The sequence below is a fragment of the Melanotaenia boesemani genome, chromosome 16, assembly GCF_017639745.1.
Source record: "Melanotaenia boesemani isolate fMelBoe1 chromosome 16, fMelBoe1.pri, whole genome shotgun sequence".
In the NCBI taxonomy this organism is placed as follows: domain Eukaryota; kingdom Metazoa; phylum Chordata; class Actinopteri; order Atheriniformes; family Melanotaeniidae; genus Melanotaenia; species Melanotaenia boesemani.
Genome location: NC_055697.1, coordinates 13,451,453 through 13,471,708, shown reverse-complemented (window position 1 = coordinate 13,471,708; position 20,256 = coordinate 13,451,453). Strand labels below are relative to the sequence as shown.

Genomic DNA, 20,256 nt, shown 5'->3' with positions numbered 1-20,256 from the left:
CTTCTCAGCTAGTATTTGGCTCTTGGGGGAAATGTAAGAAAGATGTTAATGAAACTTTGTTTATTCACTCTTGTTCAATTAAATCTTAAAGCACAACACCAATGTTAATGACATGTAGGTCACAGTTTGGTTATTGTATCAGTTGCTAAAGCAAGCCACATTAGAGTCTCTATTAAAGGTGACATTCAGGGGTGGCATTGTATTTTCATCAGCTGATGAGCTGTGTCAGCCCTTGAATTGTCTAAAGCACAGCTTTCTATAGTTTGAAAGACTGAGTGATAGCTTTCATCCATCCATTTCCGACACGGCTTATCCTGTTCAGGGCTGAAGGGAGCTCTTCTCTTCAGTTCAGTTAAATTCAATTCACTGTAATAACCACGAGCAAGCTGATGGAATTAGGTTCTGTTACAGCTGTAGCAGAATTCCATCATAAATGTATTGACATAGCCTTAATATTATGCACTTCAGTAGGATCAGTGCCTCAGCATATCTCAGCAGATACATATGGGTGCATATCGACAGCCACACTTACATAAACATACTGGGTGAGCTGCACAACCTGAACAGCATGATGTCAGAGCTCACACACAGACAGAAAAACAAAGTCATACCTACAGGGAATTTAGAGTTTCCAGTTCACTTAACTCTCTTTGAATTTTATTTACTTATTTATTTTGTTTGAGAGGGCACTGAAGGAAAACTTGGCTGACACAAATAAAACTTCCAGACTCTTTTAAAGGCCAGCAGATTTCAAAGCGAAGACCCTCTGAATAGCAGTTTTTAATGTAATATTAATGTAGAAAGCTTACGTCAAATATACTGTAAAGAAGGAAGGAACATCACACCTATGTCTCTAGCAAATCCCACTTTACAGATCGCATTGCATTAATAATGAAACATTGCATAAATGATTATGGTTCCCATGTTCATTTTGTGTTTAGTAATTAAAATGATGTGATGGACACATGTATGTGTTCAGCCAGTGTATATGTTTTTTCTTAATGCTCAGCTCATCTTTTACCTCACCAGATCTGACATGACTTTCCCTTGGGCTTAGTGGGAAAGCATCTCAGGTGGAACCAAGCGATGATGTTTGGGACAAGAGGGGTTTAGGTTGATGGTTTTGTTATTAGAGTTATTGAGTGAGAACCCCCTATCACAGATGTCAAGTTGAATTGGACTGTGTACCCACCCCCATTACACTTGCTCACTGCACCAATCAGGCCTGCTTGTATTGTAACCACTTAGATGATCAGATTATCATCAAAATTAGTATTAGTGAAAGCTAAATTGCGATATATTTGGACCAAAGCAAGATACATGAGCCTATTATATAGCAGTTAGTGTTTTTATCCTTTCTTTTCATCAGTGGTAGTTTGCACACAATCTGAGTTTTTTTTTTTCTTTCTTACTTTCTTTCTTTTCCAGTTAAATCTGAAACTGCATGTGCAGTCTGCCGTAATCCCTGATCATGAATCCCAACTCTCTGAGCAAACTGGTAGTAGATATGACCACAAATCCATGGTAACAAATTCCACAGGGTGTATCCTGGCCTTTTAGCTCTGCTACTAAATCTCTTCTGTTATCTAAAAAAAACCTAAGCTTCTGCCCATATCCCTCATCTGCTGTGTCTTATGGTGAGGTGAGTTCTGCCATGTAAAAAGTGGTCCACTGAGTGCTGGCCTGAACCAAAGTACAAAGCAAAGTGAGAAGACATGGCTTGAATTGCAAGGTACTTTGACTGTTTTACTTATTCCAAGTCCTACCTAATCTACAGAATGTATTTTATGGTGTCAAATCAGTAATAAATATTTACTGAACTGAAGTGCATTGGCAGTGCCAGATGGAAGCAGATTTCATTTACCTAAAGCTTACAGACTTTATTTATATTGGGTTTATAGTGCTTTTAACTGTAGGGTATGACAAATATGTCACTTCAAAGAAAAAAAATACTGTTTCTTATTAGATGGTTTTCTTCAAGGAACAAGTGTTTGCAGATATCAACCAATTGTTTCCCCCCCTAAATGCACAGATGCTTAAAAGTTACTGTCTTTATCGCTGCACAAATATGACCTAAAAGAACTTTAGTTATTCACACACTACCTGTCATTAAAATATAATAATCTAATTAAATGTTTGAGATAAACATATTATAAATGGTCTTTAATTAATTTATGGAAAATATCCAATGCATCCAAGCTGCAAAATGCAAATGTATGCAAATCTCTAAGATTAACAGTTAACTATAAATTTGATTTAATTAGACATCCACCACTAAAGACTTTATACCCCCAATTTCAAAGTCTTTTAAGACTGAGTATTGGCTGATACTCATTTAAAAATTACACACCCATTTAAAATTATTAAAACATTTTAAAAACACAAATTACCATGTGCAAATTCTTTAAAATTCCAGTGATTTTCTCAAGGGGAGCCTCCACATTGGGGGATATGCCTGTGGGGTTGTTACTATGGGGATCGACCCAGTTGGGGTGGTTGGTAGGGTCCTGCACTGCAGCCCTGGCTCCGGCACTGCCCTGATATGAGCGGTCCCTGTGGTGATGTGGTCTTGTCATTGGTGTGGTGGCTCCTGGTGTGGACAGATCTCCAAGATACTGTTTCCTCACTGGAGTGCCAAGCCAGATGGTCATCCTCAGATGTTTATCTCCACTCATGTTTTTTTATTTATCCATTGAGTTTTCAGTTAAAGATACAGAAGCTAAGCCAGAGTTTATATTTGTGCAGATTAGGGTGGGGGGAGGGATGGGTGTTGTATATGTGCACTGTGAGGGTGCAAGTTTGTGTTTTTCATATAAATATGTTCAAAAATAGTTTTTATTACATAAAGCACTTTGTGCTACTTTGTATGAAAATAGTTTGATAAATAAATTATTTGATTTGAAAACTAAAATGTTTTCTGGAACGTTCCCACAGACCAAAAACAAGCATGCTAGGTTAATTGGTCAGTTTAAATTCTTTTTAAGTAAAGTGAATGTGAGTTGTTGTTTCTCACTCCACGTTGGCCCTGTAATAAACTGGTGACCCGTCCAGGCTGTACCCTGCCTCTCAAATGCTAATTGCTGGCTCCAGCTTTCCCGCAACCTTTGGAACAAGTGATATAAAAGATTTTAAAAAGAATTATATTTAATTTACAGTTTATGATATTGAATGCACCATTGTCTGCTGTGATGACACTGACCATAATATAATTTACTGGAACAGTCCACTATTTTCCTGTCACTAACTAAGTGATATTGGTGAGTTGCAGCAGTTTCGTTCATGTCAGGAAAATAAGCCTCACACATTTTATCATTGACATATTGAGGAAAAAAATTAATGTGCATCTCTATTAAAATGCAAAGTAGCCATGTGCTCATTATTTCAGCCATGTGCTGAGGTGAACTCAGTGATCCTGATGTAATCATTAGTAAAAGGCATTGGTCAAGACCCTTAACTGATATGAAATTGGATTGGGAGATCTCTAAAATTAAGGAGTCAGTTGGATTCAGTCAACTGTCTGGTAATCAGGCATGAAAAGATAATTGTTTCATTCAAGAAGAGCAATTTATTAAAGCCCAAAAACACATAATGTGTTTGTAGTGCAAATAAATAAGAGCTAATACTCCTTATCCTTGAGAGCTTTACATGGAACAGTCTGTGACCCCACAAAGATCACAGTCATTTCTAAACAACTAAAGACCTCTCAAATTAACTATATATAAAATGTTAAACTTACACTATACTTTTAAAAATATTCTGATTATGGTGTTTAATATACACAATTACATTTCCATTTACATATTACAGAGCATTCTGAATAATGAGTCTTTCTGCACTGCACCCTTATATCATTTCAATGCTTCCACCCATATTTTATTGACTGGCAACCGGTCCACATGCCCTGCCTCTTGCCTAGTAGCTGCTGGGATAGGCTCCATACCTCCTCCACAACCCTGCATTGGAATAAGCATGTGCAGAAAATGGATGGTCTGTAGACTGAACCTCAAAGGAAAGTTGGGCATGTAGAAGGATGAACACCTGTGCACACAAAACATTCATATTCAGCACAAGTGAGTAAACCCACCAAAAATTCAGACTTGAGGGTGTTCTACATAGAGAAATTGGCAAAAAACAAAAAATTCCCCACAGCAATGTGAAGGACTTACAAGTAGTTACTGGAAATATTTTGTCATTGCTTGAATAGGAAACAAGGTCATACCAGATACTGATAGTTTTTTTTTTTTTTTTTTTTTATCAGTCACAGATTTGTAACATTGGCACATTTTTCTCAAAAAATCAACTTGTATAATATTGTTAGATTGTTATTATTTGTCTAGGATAAAAAAAATCTGACATTATTTTTCAGGTCATATTTATATTCTAGTCTTTACAACATTTTGTAGTTTAATTTGATAACGGGTACATAAGAGTATTACAGTGAAAGAAGCGAGAAGAGGAAAGAGATGAAAGCACAGCACCAGTGTTTGCCCGTTCTATCTTTTTTTAAGAGTTAAATTAACGCTCGCATTTACTGAGCGGCCACTGAGGTTCGGTGAAAATGGGGCCAATTCTCCAGCTGACTCTTGGTTGAGCCAGTTTTGGCCCTGTTTATTAAATATATAGAAGACTCAGCCTGGCATCAACATGAATTAGAAATGGGCCAGTAGCTCTGATTTCTGATCTATTTCTTGTTGGTAAAGTATTGCATCTGTCAGTTAACATGTATTAAATCCTGTTTTGCAGGTTTTCAGGGAAAGAACTGTGAAGTTAACATAGATGCCTGTACTCTGCCTGACAGCATATGCCCACCAAGTACTCAGTGTGTGGATCTCCCTGAGGGCCTTGAATACACCTGCCGTGTACCATGTCCTCAAAACCTTCAAGTGGGTAGAAACTTATTTTTGTCTTTCTTTCTTCCAAATTAGGTATTCCATTTCATTAATATGTACACTTAATACATTCACCAATTAACACCAAGGTATGGGATAAACTTTGTGCCACTGGGGAGCGAATCTGAATTCTTTATATTTGAATTTGAATCATTCAATTTGAATCTGAATATGCCTGTTTGAATAATTGCTTTAAAAAACTGAATCCAAATGACCATATTTGATATTGAATCTTTGTTTTTTGAATGTGTATATTGGTAAAGTTGAAACTTTTGTATTTGAAAAAATTCATTCCCTAATTCATTTTCATAGTACAGTTCCCCAGTGGCACAAAGTTTATCCCATACCAGGGATCTACCACAGCATGATAATTATGAATTTATTTTTGTAATTTATTACCTTTGTTTTTAAGAGTTTTCACACATTGTCTTAAGAAAATGCACAAGTTTTCTGAGATCACATTTTTTTCTGAAGTTTAAATTTTGCAGTTTTATGAAAAATGATCACAATGTACACCAAAATTTATTACATTTGTCTTGTACACATGAGTCAAATCCTTCACAAACTTAAATAAAAGTGGACTAGATAGGCTTTTGTTAAATTTCGCTAACAGATAAATGGAGAGTTAGTTGGCTCATTTCTGCATGGAGGGAATGAACTGTATGAGAAGATGGTAATTTTGTATTTTGGAAATAAAAGTACTCGCTAATAAAAACACCTTTAAATTGTTGCCATGTTGCAGTGCAATAGCTTTAACACTAATGGCTATTTTTTCTTCACAATGGCATCTTTGTCTTTGTCTTGTCCCCAGAAAGTTGGTTTTGCTTCTTTTCAGTTATTACATTTCCAGCGAAGCTAAACCCCCTATTTTCCTCTTACAGGTATTAGAAATTGCTAGCTTTAGAAGTTCTTTCACTTCACTTTTTTTTTTTTTTACAGTGATAGTTGAGAAATTAAAAAAGAGTAAATAAATTAATTAACAATGAAACACAGATAGAATGTAAGACCATTTGTTCATAATTGACTATTGTATTTGTAAAATTTAAGATATTGTTTTGATATGCACAGGGATAAATAATAATTAGCTGTTACTAAACTTTTACAGTGAGTTGGTTGAAGTGCAAAGAAAGGTGCATTTAATTATATGAACATGTTATATTGAATTATTGCTGTGTAAAACATAAAACATGCCAAATATAGTTTTAACCTACAAACTAACATACCATGTGCAATTTGTACATATTCCAAATATCATACTTAAATTTCTTAACTGCATTTAAATTGGCATGATTAAAAAGGCAGAGCTGGAATTGTATGATTGTTTGCCAGGAATTTTGCATTTGGCCTACAGTATGTAATGGTAGCATATTTATTAGTCTGAGAGAGAAAAAAATAAATAAAAGTGGAGAAAGTTGGCAGAATCTGGATTTTTAAATGTTTTAGTTTCTTTGTGAATTCCTAAAATGCCCTTTTACTTTAAAACGTTAAACAAATGTTTAAAATAGGAAATTACAGATGGAAATGATAAATTACAGATGTAGATGATTGCTTACTGTGGAGTGAGGCTTACCCTAGCGTAGAAATGCCATGATGCTTGTATTTAACACTGCCCCACTAGCCAACTTTTCTTTTGCTTCTTTGTCTCGCTTCTCTGTATACACACCAGCTATCAGGCAAATCCTCTGTTACAAAGAGCTCTTTGGAGTCTTAGCTCTCAATGACCATTGATCTTGTCTTGTAAGACATGATGTAGATGCTACATAGAATATAAAACATGAATCAGTATTCATGAGTGTGTCATGTGGCTGTAATGAAGCTCATTTTCAGACGGCCAGGAGCAAGAAAGGATTAGTGATTACTTTGGAAAAATAGTTATATTTCTGACCAGAATGGGTTCTGTCCAATTTAAAACATTACCATCCAAAATAAAGCTGTTTCATTTGCATTTCTGATTTCATGACATGTGTATCTGACTAATTTGTTTCTTTTTTCAACAGCTGTGTGCCAATGGAGGACGCTGTGTGTTGAATGATGCCAGCGGCTACACCTGCATCTGTACTCGTGGTTGGTCTGGTCAGAAGTGCAGCATAAATACCAATGATTGTATTCGACATTGGTGTCAAAATGGAGCTACTTGTGTGGATGAGATTGATGGTTACAGGTGAGTGTTTAAGTCTTGATTGCCTTCAGGCTATTCTGGCACCAGAATGTCAATGATTGTAAAAGCTATGACATTTACTGCTCCCTCCTTTAGGGCTGAAAGAATTCTTCTTTCTCTCTGCACTATTAAGAAATTCTCTTTAATCTGTCGCCAGCTGCCTCTGTCCCAGAGGATACACAGGGGTGTACTGTGAGGAGGACATTGATTACTGTGTTGGCCATGGCTGCTCTGAACATGGTGTTTGCCTGGACCAGCAGTACAACTTCACCTGCCGCTGCATGCTCGGATTTGAGGGCCCGCTCTGTGAAGTGGAAGGAAATGAGTGCAACAGCTTCCCCTGCTCAAGTGGTGCCACCTGTGTGGACCTAATCAGTGATTATCGGTGCCACTGTCCCCCGGGGTTTGAGGGTATGAGACCATCTGATACGAATACAAGCCCATTTTACAGCTATTACTACAGCTAGCCAGTGAAGTGTTAGGTTTTAGAGGGGGCTTTGTTGTTTAAATGTTAAGCTGGTGAAACTGACACATACATCGTCCCTTATTTATGCTATGAGAACTGAACATATAGTATTATGAAGAGTTATATTTGATTGTTTTTCTTGCATTAATATACCAAGTATTGATAACAATGACAACTCTACATGGAAATCTGTAGTTACTTTTGTGTGTTTAAAATCCAGAGTATTAGAGATCTACCAGCACATAGTGCATCTTATCAGTATGTGGTGGGGATATCTGAACTGAATCACTATGAACAGTGTATGTTGGAACAAAATTTGTCTTCTAAAATATATGTAGAGTCCTTTACTGTACATGATTAACAGAGTTCTTGCCAGGTCATGATGGCTAACTACCTGGAGTGCAGATAGAAGAGCAGTGCCCTCTGGCTCTCAGAAAACTCAAAGGTCTGAAATATTGCCAGAAGCCAGAGCTGGTGGAGCTTTAAATTTTGCTGGTAAAATTATTAATCAGTTCTGTATCCTAAATCTTGCCCTGAGGATACAGCAGAAGAACAGAATGCACCATTTATGCATACATACAAGCTGCAACATGAACACATAATAATTCAACCCCTTTTTGAGCCTGTAGAATCAGAAGTAATTTGCGGCCCTTAAGAAACTTTTATTGCATATATTTTAAATGTCGGCACAACAAAAGCCACATTAGAATAATTATTCAACTTCCATAGTGACCTGCAACACTCCATTGTAGGAATACATAAAAGCTGCATTTCCTTTAGCATTAAATAGAGCTTATTTGTTTCTCTCCCTTAATCTTGCAGGAAAGACCTGCTCTCAGAATGTAAATGATTGCTGGTCGCAGCCTTGTCTAAATGGTGGCTCGTGTATGGATCTGATAAATGACTATATTTGTCACTGTCCTCTTGGTAAGTAGCATCTACTTGCGTATTATTGGGCATGTTTACAAAAATATCATGCCATTAATTTTCTGTGGCTCGTATCTCGGGAATACATGAAAAGTTTATTTCTCCTACAACTTGTTTGTTTTCTTTGATGATTTTTCACTTTTTTTTTTTTCAAAATGCATCTCCAAAAATAGCAAAGAAAAAAATTATAATTTACAATAGTTTTTTTTTTTCTTTCTCCAGAGTGTCAGTGCAGCCTCTTAAGAAAGTTCTACATAAAGAAAATGGAAACAATAAATCTTTATTATGGATCAATGTAAGAAAAAAACAAAACTCTTATAGAATCGAGGTTAAGATCAATGTCAGTAGACCGCTGAATAACCAGGGAAAAAAAAATTATAAACAGCTTGCTGTCATGTTCAGCAATAGTGGATTCAAACATGACTGTCCTCTTGTTATTTCACTTAGAATGAGTTTTAACCTTGTCCTTTAATCAAATGACAACCTGTTTTACAAATGTATACCTATTTGACATTTATTTATTACACACGTTCCAGACAGGATCCATAATCAGGCCATAATAGAGGGAGGTGTTTCATTCCTTTGTGTGCAGTTGATTTTACTATGCCCTCTGGTAATAAAATACTTAATCACCACTTGATTGCAAAAGTCAGAGTGCAGCAGCTGAACTGCTTGGCATAACTAGTCCAATGTCACATTCAAATGTAAACAGACACAATCCACAGAACATGCTTTACAGACAAATATTTGAGAAATAACACCCACAAACTGTAGGTGTTGGCAGGGCATTACAATACACTGGCTGATTGGATTTAGTGAATGATTTTCTTAATACATGCAGGAAAAAGGGATGAACTCCACAGGAACTTTTATGTGGGTTGTAATATATTTTAAAGTTTATATTTCTACATTAGCCGTTTACATTTGAGTAAGCCTTAAAAGCATGCAGTGGCTGTTGCATGGTGTGTTTTTATGACATTATGGCAGCATAAAACACATCATAGTAAATAATCTGCTCTTAGTTTTTTTTTTTTTTTTTTTTATTTGCTTAAATTAGATTTGGGCAGAAACAGAACATTGATGTGTCAGTAAAGCTTCCATTACTGTTTTAATTTCACTGACAGATTTATAAACAGGTGTTTTTGATCTCCTTTATCCTTTCACAAATCCAATTAGATACATGGTCTGGCAAGTTTACAACAACATTATTGTTTTTCATCAGTGTGTTCAGACTGTTCCTGCTACTGTCTCTTCTTTACACCTATGTCCACATTAGAGGTTTTACTTTAATCGTTTCTTTCTTTATAATTCTTCAGATTGAAACTTTACCATAAAGGCAACAAGGCTTGTGGTGGTAATTCAGCCAAGGTCACCCAGTCCTTAAAATTGCTGTTTTTGTGACAGGAAAAAAAAAAAAGTTAAATTTGCATCAGGATTAGCAACACAACACATACTGATTGGCAGTTGTGCTTGTTAGTAGATGTCAATCACGTTTTTTGGTGAATGCCCAAGTGCTGTAAAGAATAACATGACTGAAGAATGAAGGATTTTTGCATTTGTGCCACTTACCATGGCTAAATTTTGCAGCCTGCCTCATAGTGTTCTTGTCATTTAAACTTGCTTATTGCTAAAACATTTAATAATTCATCAAATACTGTATGGTAGAGACTTTAGAAGATCCTTTTGGTAAAATGTAGGGCTTTGCTATAAAAATATTCATCAGGATTTCAGTGGATATTTAGAAAAAATAGACAACACTGAAACCCTGTTTGTTTCCTTCTTTGCAGCAGGGTTGGACTAAACCACTAGTAGGTGTCCAACAGAAAAAGTCCCATCTGGAGATGGTGACACTGTAAATGTGACATTCCTTCATGCAACATTACCCTCAGAGTGAACTGCATGCACAATTGGTTATTAAACACTTCTGAAACACCCTGTTGGAGGGAATAGCTGTCCATTAACTAGTCAACGTAATACATGTTATAATGGAAAAAGGGTAGTAGGAAGGTCATTAACCATCCAGATAGATGAGATGATGTAAGCTAAGCTGCTCTTGAGTAAGGTTACAGTGTAATAAAAAGGAAGTCTACTTACAGCTAAATGTACCACATAATCTAATATAACTGCTGTTCTATGTGTGTTTTCAAGGCTTGAATCTGATAAAACAAACAAAAAAATTTATAACAAGCGAAAGACATTTAAATGCATGCAATGTCCTTCATTTGCAAGTGAATGGTATCTACTTCAAAGATATGAACTGCATGTCGATTTAAGTGTGTTTTTCAATCTAGCTTGAGTGAGTGTGCGTATGAATTAATGGCTTTGGTTGTTACAAATTATGTAGCTTTGTAAATAAAGCAGTTTAAAGGCATGCGTCTATAGAAAGGCTATTGTTAGATATCAAAAGCCAAATTTAACTACATGATTTTCTTTCAGCGCTTTCTGTTAAAGCTGCCTCCTAAATTCACTGATGCTCATCAAAAAAATGACCAGCACACTGTCATGGTGGCAGAAGAGAAACCTCATCAAACAAACATAACATCTGTAACTAGCCACTAAGATTCAGTTTTAGGTTGCATTTACAAAACTACAGTTACCAAAGACAAGCTAGGTTTATAGTTTAGCTAACAAGGAACCTGATGTTATCTAGCATTGTGACATTAGGTTTTATTTATAATAAATATAGTCCCATTGTTTAAGCCAATTTAGGTTTTTAGATTGTTGCAGCTACTATAAAGGAAACCCCTGGCACTCAACATGGAATAAACCCAAAATGGAAATCAAAGATAGCAGATGTTGGAACAGTGTCTGCATGCTGAACCCAACACTGACTGGAAACACTCAGAGACAATTCAATAATCCTTGCTGCAAATGCTGAGTCTGAACTCTTGCACTAACAATCTGAACAAAATCACAAACTTCACAAATATCTTTGATTTAGTAAACAGTTTGGTCTAAAATTATTCATAAATAATGAATGAAGTTATTGATGTTGTGCTATGTTCGGAACTTTGTGCAGCACTCTCGCCTTGGGGACTCTCATAGATCCGGCTGCTGTAGTTAACCCCATGTAGCTGCAGGTATTTAACAGGCTACAAACAGCTGGAAGCAACAAACAAAACTTAGCTCCAGTTAATTTTTGTCAGACTTGGATGCCATTAATTATTGGTGGGTCTCATTAATACTCTGTTAAAGATTGGGCTGTCTGAGTACCTCCGGCAATTTACACATGTAAAGTGTGCCCTTTGCACTCACTGCTGTGATATTTCTTGATGCTAAAATTGTGAAAAAATAAACAACTAATATTCAGACTGATCTGCAGAAAATGTTTAATAGTGAAGTGGTGTTTAAGTTGTTATGGTGCCTTTCAAGTCTGCTGGAAAGCTTCACTAGTGGGATTCTTCATCTTTATTTTATAATAACCAACACCAGGGGCCAGGTGTATAAATGATGCACTGACAAACACAACAGCTCATGCTTTTTCTCATGCAAAATATTGCATTTATTAAAGAATAATGTGCAGCATAAATCTGCACCCCTTAATCATAATATTCTACTTTTCATATATACACTTAATCTGTCAAATGGAGGCAAGAAATGCAAACAAACTATACAATCGTATTTCCTTCTTCATTAAATTAACTGTTTCTCTTCTTCACAGTTATTTTCACCAACCTTTATATGCAATTGATTCAACTGAAGAAGTGTCATCATGCATTTATGGATAAAGGCAGGGGTGGAAATCAGGTTCATGCATGCGCATATAGTTTTACTATCATTATCAGCTTTCTTTTCTGATGAGTAGCAAACCATAAGCATGCTTATTTCTTTCATGCACACAGTGTTAGTCATGGATCGGCTCATAAAACAGAAAATGTTGCAAAAAAATAAATAAATAAAAAAAATGTGGACAGGAGAATGATCACTGTTTCCACTTCTATTGCAAAATGTAAAATTTAGTTTCCATGTTTTTGATCAAAGTTACATAATGTGCAAAGATTAAATTGTGTGTTATCAGTCTAAAAGAAATTAAACAGTCTGTTTCAGTTAGATTAATCATCATTTGTGCTTTCTTTCTCTGCTTCATTTTTAACAATACATATTGATGGTGGGATCTATCAGTGACATGCAGACCCTCAACTTGTGTGTACGATAAATGTGATATAGATCAGTCTGCTATGGTAGGCTGCTGTATGATTCACTCTATTAGCAAGCTGCCTATCAGATAGATTGTAAGGGCATGAATCAATATGCTGTTAATCTGCTGAGAAAAGATACAACATTGCAGCCATAAACATGCTGTGTGCTGCCTTTATTTTTTTAATTCAGTTCTCTTGGCTTGATTCCCAACTGTTAGCTGAATTTTTCTTCTCTAGTAACGTCAATGTTATTTTCAGGGTACAAGGGGAAAGATTGCTCTCTGGATATTGACCTTTGCTCATTTGGACTGTGCAGTGAACACACATTAATATGCACTGAGACAAAGGACGGACAGAATGTTTCTTGCATATGTGAAAGAGGTGAGCAAAAGCTTCACATGTCCTGTGACTTGACAAAAGTAAGTTTTCTGTACTGAAGGCAGAAACTGATGTAAAAATAAAATTCTTGCTTCAAGAAGTATCTATTCTTTAATCAATATACTTTTTTCTTATATCAAAATCCCATTGAGGTTTTTCTTTGTTGTGTATTAATATCTCCAAATTGCCTTAAAGTTCTATGATCATATTCAGAGACAAATTGGATAATCCCTGCAAAAAACACAATTTCATCTGTGTTCCAGTCCAATCTTTTGAATTCTGTCCATGGAGGTGATAGTCATATCACAGCAGTTACTGAGAGATCACTCAGGAGTAGGTGGAGCCTATGAAAAATGGGACAAAATTCTGTAAATACATTGAACTTGGTGCACATCTACAGGCAATCATGTAACTCATTCCTGGATGCAGTCAGGGTACTGGAACTAAAAACATTTAGCCTCACACAGCAAGCATAACTCAGTCTTCACTACTCCACAGCTGCTCTTGCATCACTTTTTAAACAAATAGCTATAGCATAGAAGTTCATGTAAAGCAATCAATAATTGTAACATCATTACTTGTGTTGCATTTATGCTCAGCAGATGTCAAAGTGAAAGATTGTGAGTGATTTCTTATGTAAATGAAAACAACCTGCAGCGAGCTACACTCTCCAGATCACTTCTCAAGGGCAAATCGCTAGTAGCTGTCTTGTTTAGATTTTTCAGGTCAGCAGTCTTGGCATCCAAATTTTTTGAATATGAGCCAACCTAAGATACCACTAAACATGTTTCTAATATCTCCCCTCACTTTACATCATGTAAATCCAAGTCTCAGTGTCTCAAATTTGTACTAAATAGTTTTTGGGAAAAATGCTTATTGTGCAGAAAGGCAGATTCTGACTGTTACCTTTCAACATGCTTGTCTTAAAACCTGGCTGCCTGTGTGAAACATTCATATTGTACACATATAGACTAATGCTGCCGTGTAAGTGGGTGTAAAGTTACCCGCATATGGCTTGTTTAGCACAAGCAGTAATGTGGATTAAACACTGGACGATTTCTTGTCTTTAATGGCCTGTATGTGTGTACACTTTTGCTACATATACATGTGTACTGATGCATGCTATTTGTTTCATGTAGTCCTTTTTGTGTATAGATTGACTTTGATTTTAAAAAATCATTGAATTTGCCCTGTTTAATGTAATAAATCAGAAGGGCAATGACTGGCTCTTATTAAACATGATTAAATGATCCAGTGAACTGAGTCTGCCTGTTCTCAGCAAGCTCTTTGAATCAATACATGCTTTGAAAACCAGCTTTTGTTTGTGAAAACAAAGTCATGCTGATCCTAATTGGCTGAGGAATGAAACCAAGCGTAAAGGATTCCAATAACAGGCTTTTTTTCTCCTCTTTTTTTTTTATTTTTTCCCATGTGCTCAAGGGTTTGGAGGGTCACTTTGTGAAGTAAATCTCAATGAGTGCGGGTCAAAGCCATGCCAGAATGGTGGCATTTGTGTGGATGGCATTGACTTCTATCAGTGCTTATGCTCAGAGGGTAAGTTTCAGTGCAATAATAACATAGCATAGCATATCAAACCATACAAATTATATCCACTAGTATTTGAGATGAAACAGTTTTGTGGTTTATTCAGACCACGGTTAGGTTTTAAGTAAGCATTCAACCTGAATTTTAAATGAGAGATATAATAAAAAGCTATTTTGAAGCACTTTTACCCTAATTATTTTTTCAGTCTGTAATTTAGCAGTCTTTTTCCTATTCACCGGAATAAACAGACAAACAGATATGAAAAGACATAAAGATATTTCAAAGCATATAGTTTGGGGGGGGCTCCCTGGGGTGACTATTTATTTATTGTTAAATAAATGAATTTACAGTGTCATCAAGAAATGAGAAGTGATACAACAGTCAACTAAGAGTTGGTATAGAAGTTAGTTAATCTGTCTTGCATAAAGGATCAGTTACAAAGCCTGGGGGTTGCTATAGAGAGGGAGAAAATTATATTTCTATATGTCCTATTTTTCAGCTGTATATATATATATATATATGTAATGTAATTGTATATCATGTGCATGTTATTGTACATATGCACATATCAAAGCAGGGATTTGTGCAGAGAGAATATTTCATGAGCTGATTATGTACAGTTGTGGTTGAGAACAGGTGCAACACCTCAGTAGAAACAGCAAGCAGATTCAAAGATAAAAATCCAAAATCGTGACAAAATGTTAAAAATGAAAAAAGTGAAAAAATAATAATTAAAACAAATAACATGATGATAATAATAATATAGAAGGGTACTTTTGCCCCACAGAGTGGAAAGCAAAGGAAAACAAACCGTGTTTGTCATTATTACACTTGAGGGCTCATTTTACAAATAAATTAAATATAGAAATACAAGACAAAAATGACCTGTGGACAAAGTGTGAGCGACCTACTGAAATTTCAACATACCGTATTCACAAGGAAGCTCACATATTACTAAGTTATTGTATGGCTTTTTTTTTTCACAGTGTACTGGGCAAGCTGCCAGATTTTGTTTTCTTTTAAATTAATAAGTAACTTTCTAAAAAGAAAAAGGCCAAAAGGGCTCCCATAACTAGCAGAACGAGACTACATTCAGCCAAAATTGATGGTGATTACTTGCAATAAACGTGTTTTTTTATTGATTGTTTTTAAATCATTTAATTAGTGTTATCTTTACTTGTGTGGATTTTCAATTACACATTTGCTCTGGCCTGTGGTTTATTACCCAGGAGGTTAACAAATATTTGCGTAGAATTCTCAAATCATATCAACAAATTGCAACTTGCATCATTAGTGTAAGAAGAAATAAATCATAACAATTCTTTTAATAATTTCTTGGTCCAGTTGACATCTTACCTGGAAAACATTCCTCTGGCTAAAGCTTGATTGCAGGTGAAGTCTGTTATGCATTTTTAATGAAGTCAGGATAATTGTCAAATTTTATGACTTGGAGAGAGATGGAAATTGGTTCCATGGTCAGTTTGAGAAATGATGAGAATTTGACCTGCACCGATGGTGCTGATAGCTAAGCATTAGTCATGGGTCTCCTGTAGCTGCAGTGTGTGACAGTGCTAATGATAGTCATTTTGTAGCGTGACCATGCGGTGGAATATATTTATGAGCAGGTAAAATGACAGAAATTTCATCACTTGCTTTTGCTTGATGACTTTAACCTTTTTATTTAAAAAAATATAAAACGTGGATTAAACTGAAATTAGATACTAAAAAAATAAAAAAAAAAAACAACATACCAAGCACACAGTATGAAGAATTAGCACTTTTGTTTCTCACCACAGCATTTACTTATTAATTTGTGGTGCATTTGTGGGGAAAAGTCATGTTGAATTTCACTGGGTGTAATATAATTCTAATTAGTATCTTTTTAAGCTTGTTTACTGACATTTAGACACCATCTCAAATGTTTGTTTTTTTCTTCTTCTTTCAGGCTTTGGGGGTTTCAACTGTGAAATCAGATATGATGAATGTGTCCATGGATACTGTGCCAATAATTCCACATGTATTGACCTGGTTGCAGACTATGAATGCATCTGTCCATCGGGTTTTACTGGTGAGGGTTTTTTTTTTTTTTTTTTTATAATTTTCCTGGCAGTAATTAATCACTATGGCATTGACTGATTACTTTTAAGCAGTGATTACCATCAAATAGTCCCTTAGTCTTTTATAAGGGCTAATTTTCCAATTTCAGAATGACTTCAGCTCATTGAGAACAAAGATTTTATCTTTAATATCAGCACACTTTTTAAATGACAAAATAGTTAAATAATAGAATAAAAATTATTCTAAAGATATTATTAAAACAAAGACACAGTACAAACACATGCTCCTTTTGTTATCAGCTTTATATGAACACAATGTGCATTCTTTTATGTTGTTATGTTTGCAACAAGTAAAATTTAATACCTATGTTTCACAGTCAGAGGCACACAAGGTGCAAAAGACACTAAAACAATTATCAGCTACACAGGAGCATCACCTTGTTGCCTCCATTAGTACACTTCCAGCCAAACTCAGGTGGATGACATACTACTGAGACATGTCATTGTGCTGGCAGTGTTGTCTCTTTTTCCATTTGTTTGTCTGTCTTCAGTTTTTATAAAGATGATTTCAGCATCTGTGTTATTATTATTATTATTATTATTATTATTATTTATGCATTTATTTATTTATTTATTTATTATTATTATTTTTTTTATATATCTTAATTTACTTTTCAGGTAAGAATTGCTCCATATCTGTCTCTTCATGTACATCAGAGGTGGAGTTCTGCAGAAACGGTGGAACCTGTTCACACAATGTAGCTGGAGAAGTTCAATGTATTTGCCCTTCAGGTATTAACACATTTTAAACAGTAGATTGGCTTTATTAAACTTGGTCTTTATTCTTGTCTGCAGTGATTTAATAGGCTGTTCGGTAAAAATAACAGACAGCTAGATAATTGTGCTTATCGTCTCCCCTTCTGGTTTAATCACTTTTGTGACTTTATTGTTAATGCATGTGAAACATATTAGTTTTGTTGATTACAGTGGAAACAACAACTAACAGATTAACCTCTGTACAAAGGCTGAACTGACACCTTTTTTCCTGTTCTGTTGGTTGTGTACACGGTTTTTGTGTTTTATTTTTTTGCAGGGTGAATTAAGTAAATCAGCAAATTTGAAAAAACATGGCACCGAGAACATTATGTGAAATTAAAATCCATATTTCTTGCCAGATGTGGGAAGACGTAAGGACAGAGCACACAGCACATAATCACCTCTTTAATCCTACCTCTTACAGGATACCAGGGCAAGGACTGCTCCTCATCTGTGAGGCAGTGTGTATCAAATCCATGTGACCCTGAAGGGACTATCCTCTGTGAAGAGCTGGAAAGTACTTATAGATGTGTGTGCCATCATGGGCACACAGGGGGGCACTGCGAAACACCTATAAACCACTGTGTTGACGGCCTTTGTGGACACGGTTCACTGTGTGTGGATCTGTCGACAGGGTTCAAATGTAACTGTTTACCAGGTAGGGTCACCCTTCAACATGGAGGCATTTCCTCAACTAAATCATGTACATAGCAGACACACTCCCAGTCTGACGCTGTCATTTGTTCGGCTTTCTTCTCTGTGGGAGCCTAATCTCTTTGGCCTTAAGCAACAACAGATAACAGCCTTTATGCAACGTGTAAGTCACGGCTCTGTTCATCAGGATGTGAGCCGACTTCAAAGTGGTCATGATGCTGAGGATGTCTGTTTGTTTTCATTTTGCCAAAATAATAATTTACTATCAAGGAAATACAGTGACATTTCACATGATTTCCATCCAATATAAGCATATTTTAAGAATCTATTATTCTAAGCATTATTATTAGATTTAGATTCATGAATTACTTTTATCTCTATTTGTACTTTAGCAAAGCCAGTTAGTGTACACACCTGTAATGACCATAAAGGAACATTTTAATAAATTTAATAAATTATTTAAACAAATTTATTGACTGACAGATTTATAAAGTTGACTAATTACATAATGAAATCCTGTTTTCAAATAAAATAATATTGATGCTAATGACGACTTTCCAACATACCTTTGCAATTTTAGTTTAAAATTATAAAGATGGTATTTTACAAAAGTAAATGTCAAACTTCCAAATTTCATATTAGGTTACAGTTCAAGACTAGATAAAAAGATCACATGAAAAGATCCATTTTAAAAGTGGGAATGGATCAACTTCATAGATTCTTGTAAATTTTATCCTCTTTTTCGGTTTTTTTACCTATTGCATTTTAGTAGCATGTAACAAATTTGAGTATTTAATGCTTCATTGGAGTACTTTCATGTGAATACTACACCAGTTAGCTCCTTTATGTACCTTTACCTTTTACTATATGACTTAAAACTGGCCATTTTTTAATTATTATTATTATTATTGTTATTGTTATTGTTATTGTTATTGTTATTATTATTATTATTATTATTATTATTATTATTATTATTATTATTATTTTAAGCTATCTTGATCAGGAATCACTGTACAAAGGAATGATTTAATCTTTAATCAAGAAAACAAAAATTGGATGGATGGAAGGATGGAAGGATGGACGGACGGATGGATGGATGGATGGATGGACGGACGGATGGATGGATGGATAGATGGATGGATGGATGGATGGATGCATGGATGGATGGATAGATGGATGGATGGATGGATGGATGGATGGATGGATGGATGCATGGATGGATGGATGGATGGAATGGATGGATGGATGGATGGATGGATGGATGGATGGATGGATGGATAGATAGATGGAATGGATGGACGGACGGACGGACGGACGGACGGACGGACGGATGGATGGATGGACGGACGGATGGATGGATGCATGGATGGATAGATGGATGGATGGATGGATGGATGCATGGATGGATAGATGGATGGATGGATGGATGGATGGATGGATGGATGGATGGATGGATGGATGGATGGATGGATGGACGGACGGATGGATGGATGGATGCTATGGATATTTTAACTGGCAGCTGTACTAACTCATTCTAAAAAAGATGCCTTAGGTGTGTCATCTGAAATAGAAAAGAACATCTTGTGCTCTCTCTACAGGTTTAACAGGCCACTTTTGTGAAATAAACATTGATGACTGTGAAAAGGAGCCTTGCGGAGTCCTCAGCATCTGCAAAGATACTCTCAATGGCTACAATTGCTACTGTGCACCTGGATTTATTGGTAAGCGAATGCAATCCTGAAGTTATATTTTGTGAGTTAGTGGCATTTTATTCAAAGAAGCAATTTGTCAACATGCTGTGCTCTCCTCGTCCTTTCTTAGGAAATAAGTGTGAGATTGAAGTGAATGAATGTCTCAGCCAACCATGTCGAAATGGAGGCTCCTGCATAGATGAGCTCAACTCATTCAGCTGTCAGTGTCCTCTTGGGATCATAGGTATTTCATATGCTTCTTTCAGTGACTGCTCAAACCTCAGTAATGAATATAAGCCAGACTCTCATAGCAAGCGAGAGTTGAACTTTAATTCATTAATTTAAATTTGTTTATGTTTCTAACATTGCTAAACTGCTAAATTTGACTTCCTAAATGCTAAATTAATTTCAGAGTCTACATAAAATCAGTTGTTTGATTCTAAAATTTCACAGTTTAGGAATCCCCTTTTCCAACCTACTTTCATCAATTGCAATGTCACTCAGCTCTCATTACGTCAGTAGAGTTGTTTTCAAAA

At 35.7% G+C, this 20,256-nt stretch overlaps 1 protein-coding gene across 1 annotated transcript in view; it reads left to right on the top strand.

Annotated features, from left to right (window-relative positions):
• The window catches only part of eys (eyes shut homolog), a 191,395-nt gene that overhangs the window by 28,422 nt on the left and 142,717 nt on the right, over positions 1-20,256 (top strand). Inside the window, exons 9-19 of the mRNA XM_042010299.1 lie at positions 4,744-4,883; positions 6,887-7,050; positions 7,205-7,458; positions 8,336-8,440; positions 12,838-12,960; positions 14,398-14,511; positions 16,448-16,570; positions 17,238-17,351; positions 17,800-18,033; positions 19,628-19,750; positions 19,851-19,964. Coding sequence (XP_041866233.1) covers positions 4,744-4,883; positions 6,887-7,050; positions 7,205-7,458; positions 8,336-8,440; positions 12,838-12,960; positions 14,398-14,511; positions 16,448-16,570; positions 17,238-17,351; positions 17,800-18,033; positions 19,628-19,750; positions 19,851-19,964 — 1,608 coding nt within the window. The remainder of the gene's footprint in view (positions 1-4,743; positions 4,884-6,886; positions 7,051-7,204; positions 7,459-8,335; positions 8,441-12,837; positions 12,961-14,397; positions 14,512-16,447; positions 16,571-17,237; positions 17,352-17,799; positions 18,034-19,627; positions 19,751-19,850; positions 19,965-20,256) is intronic.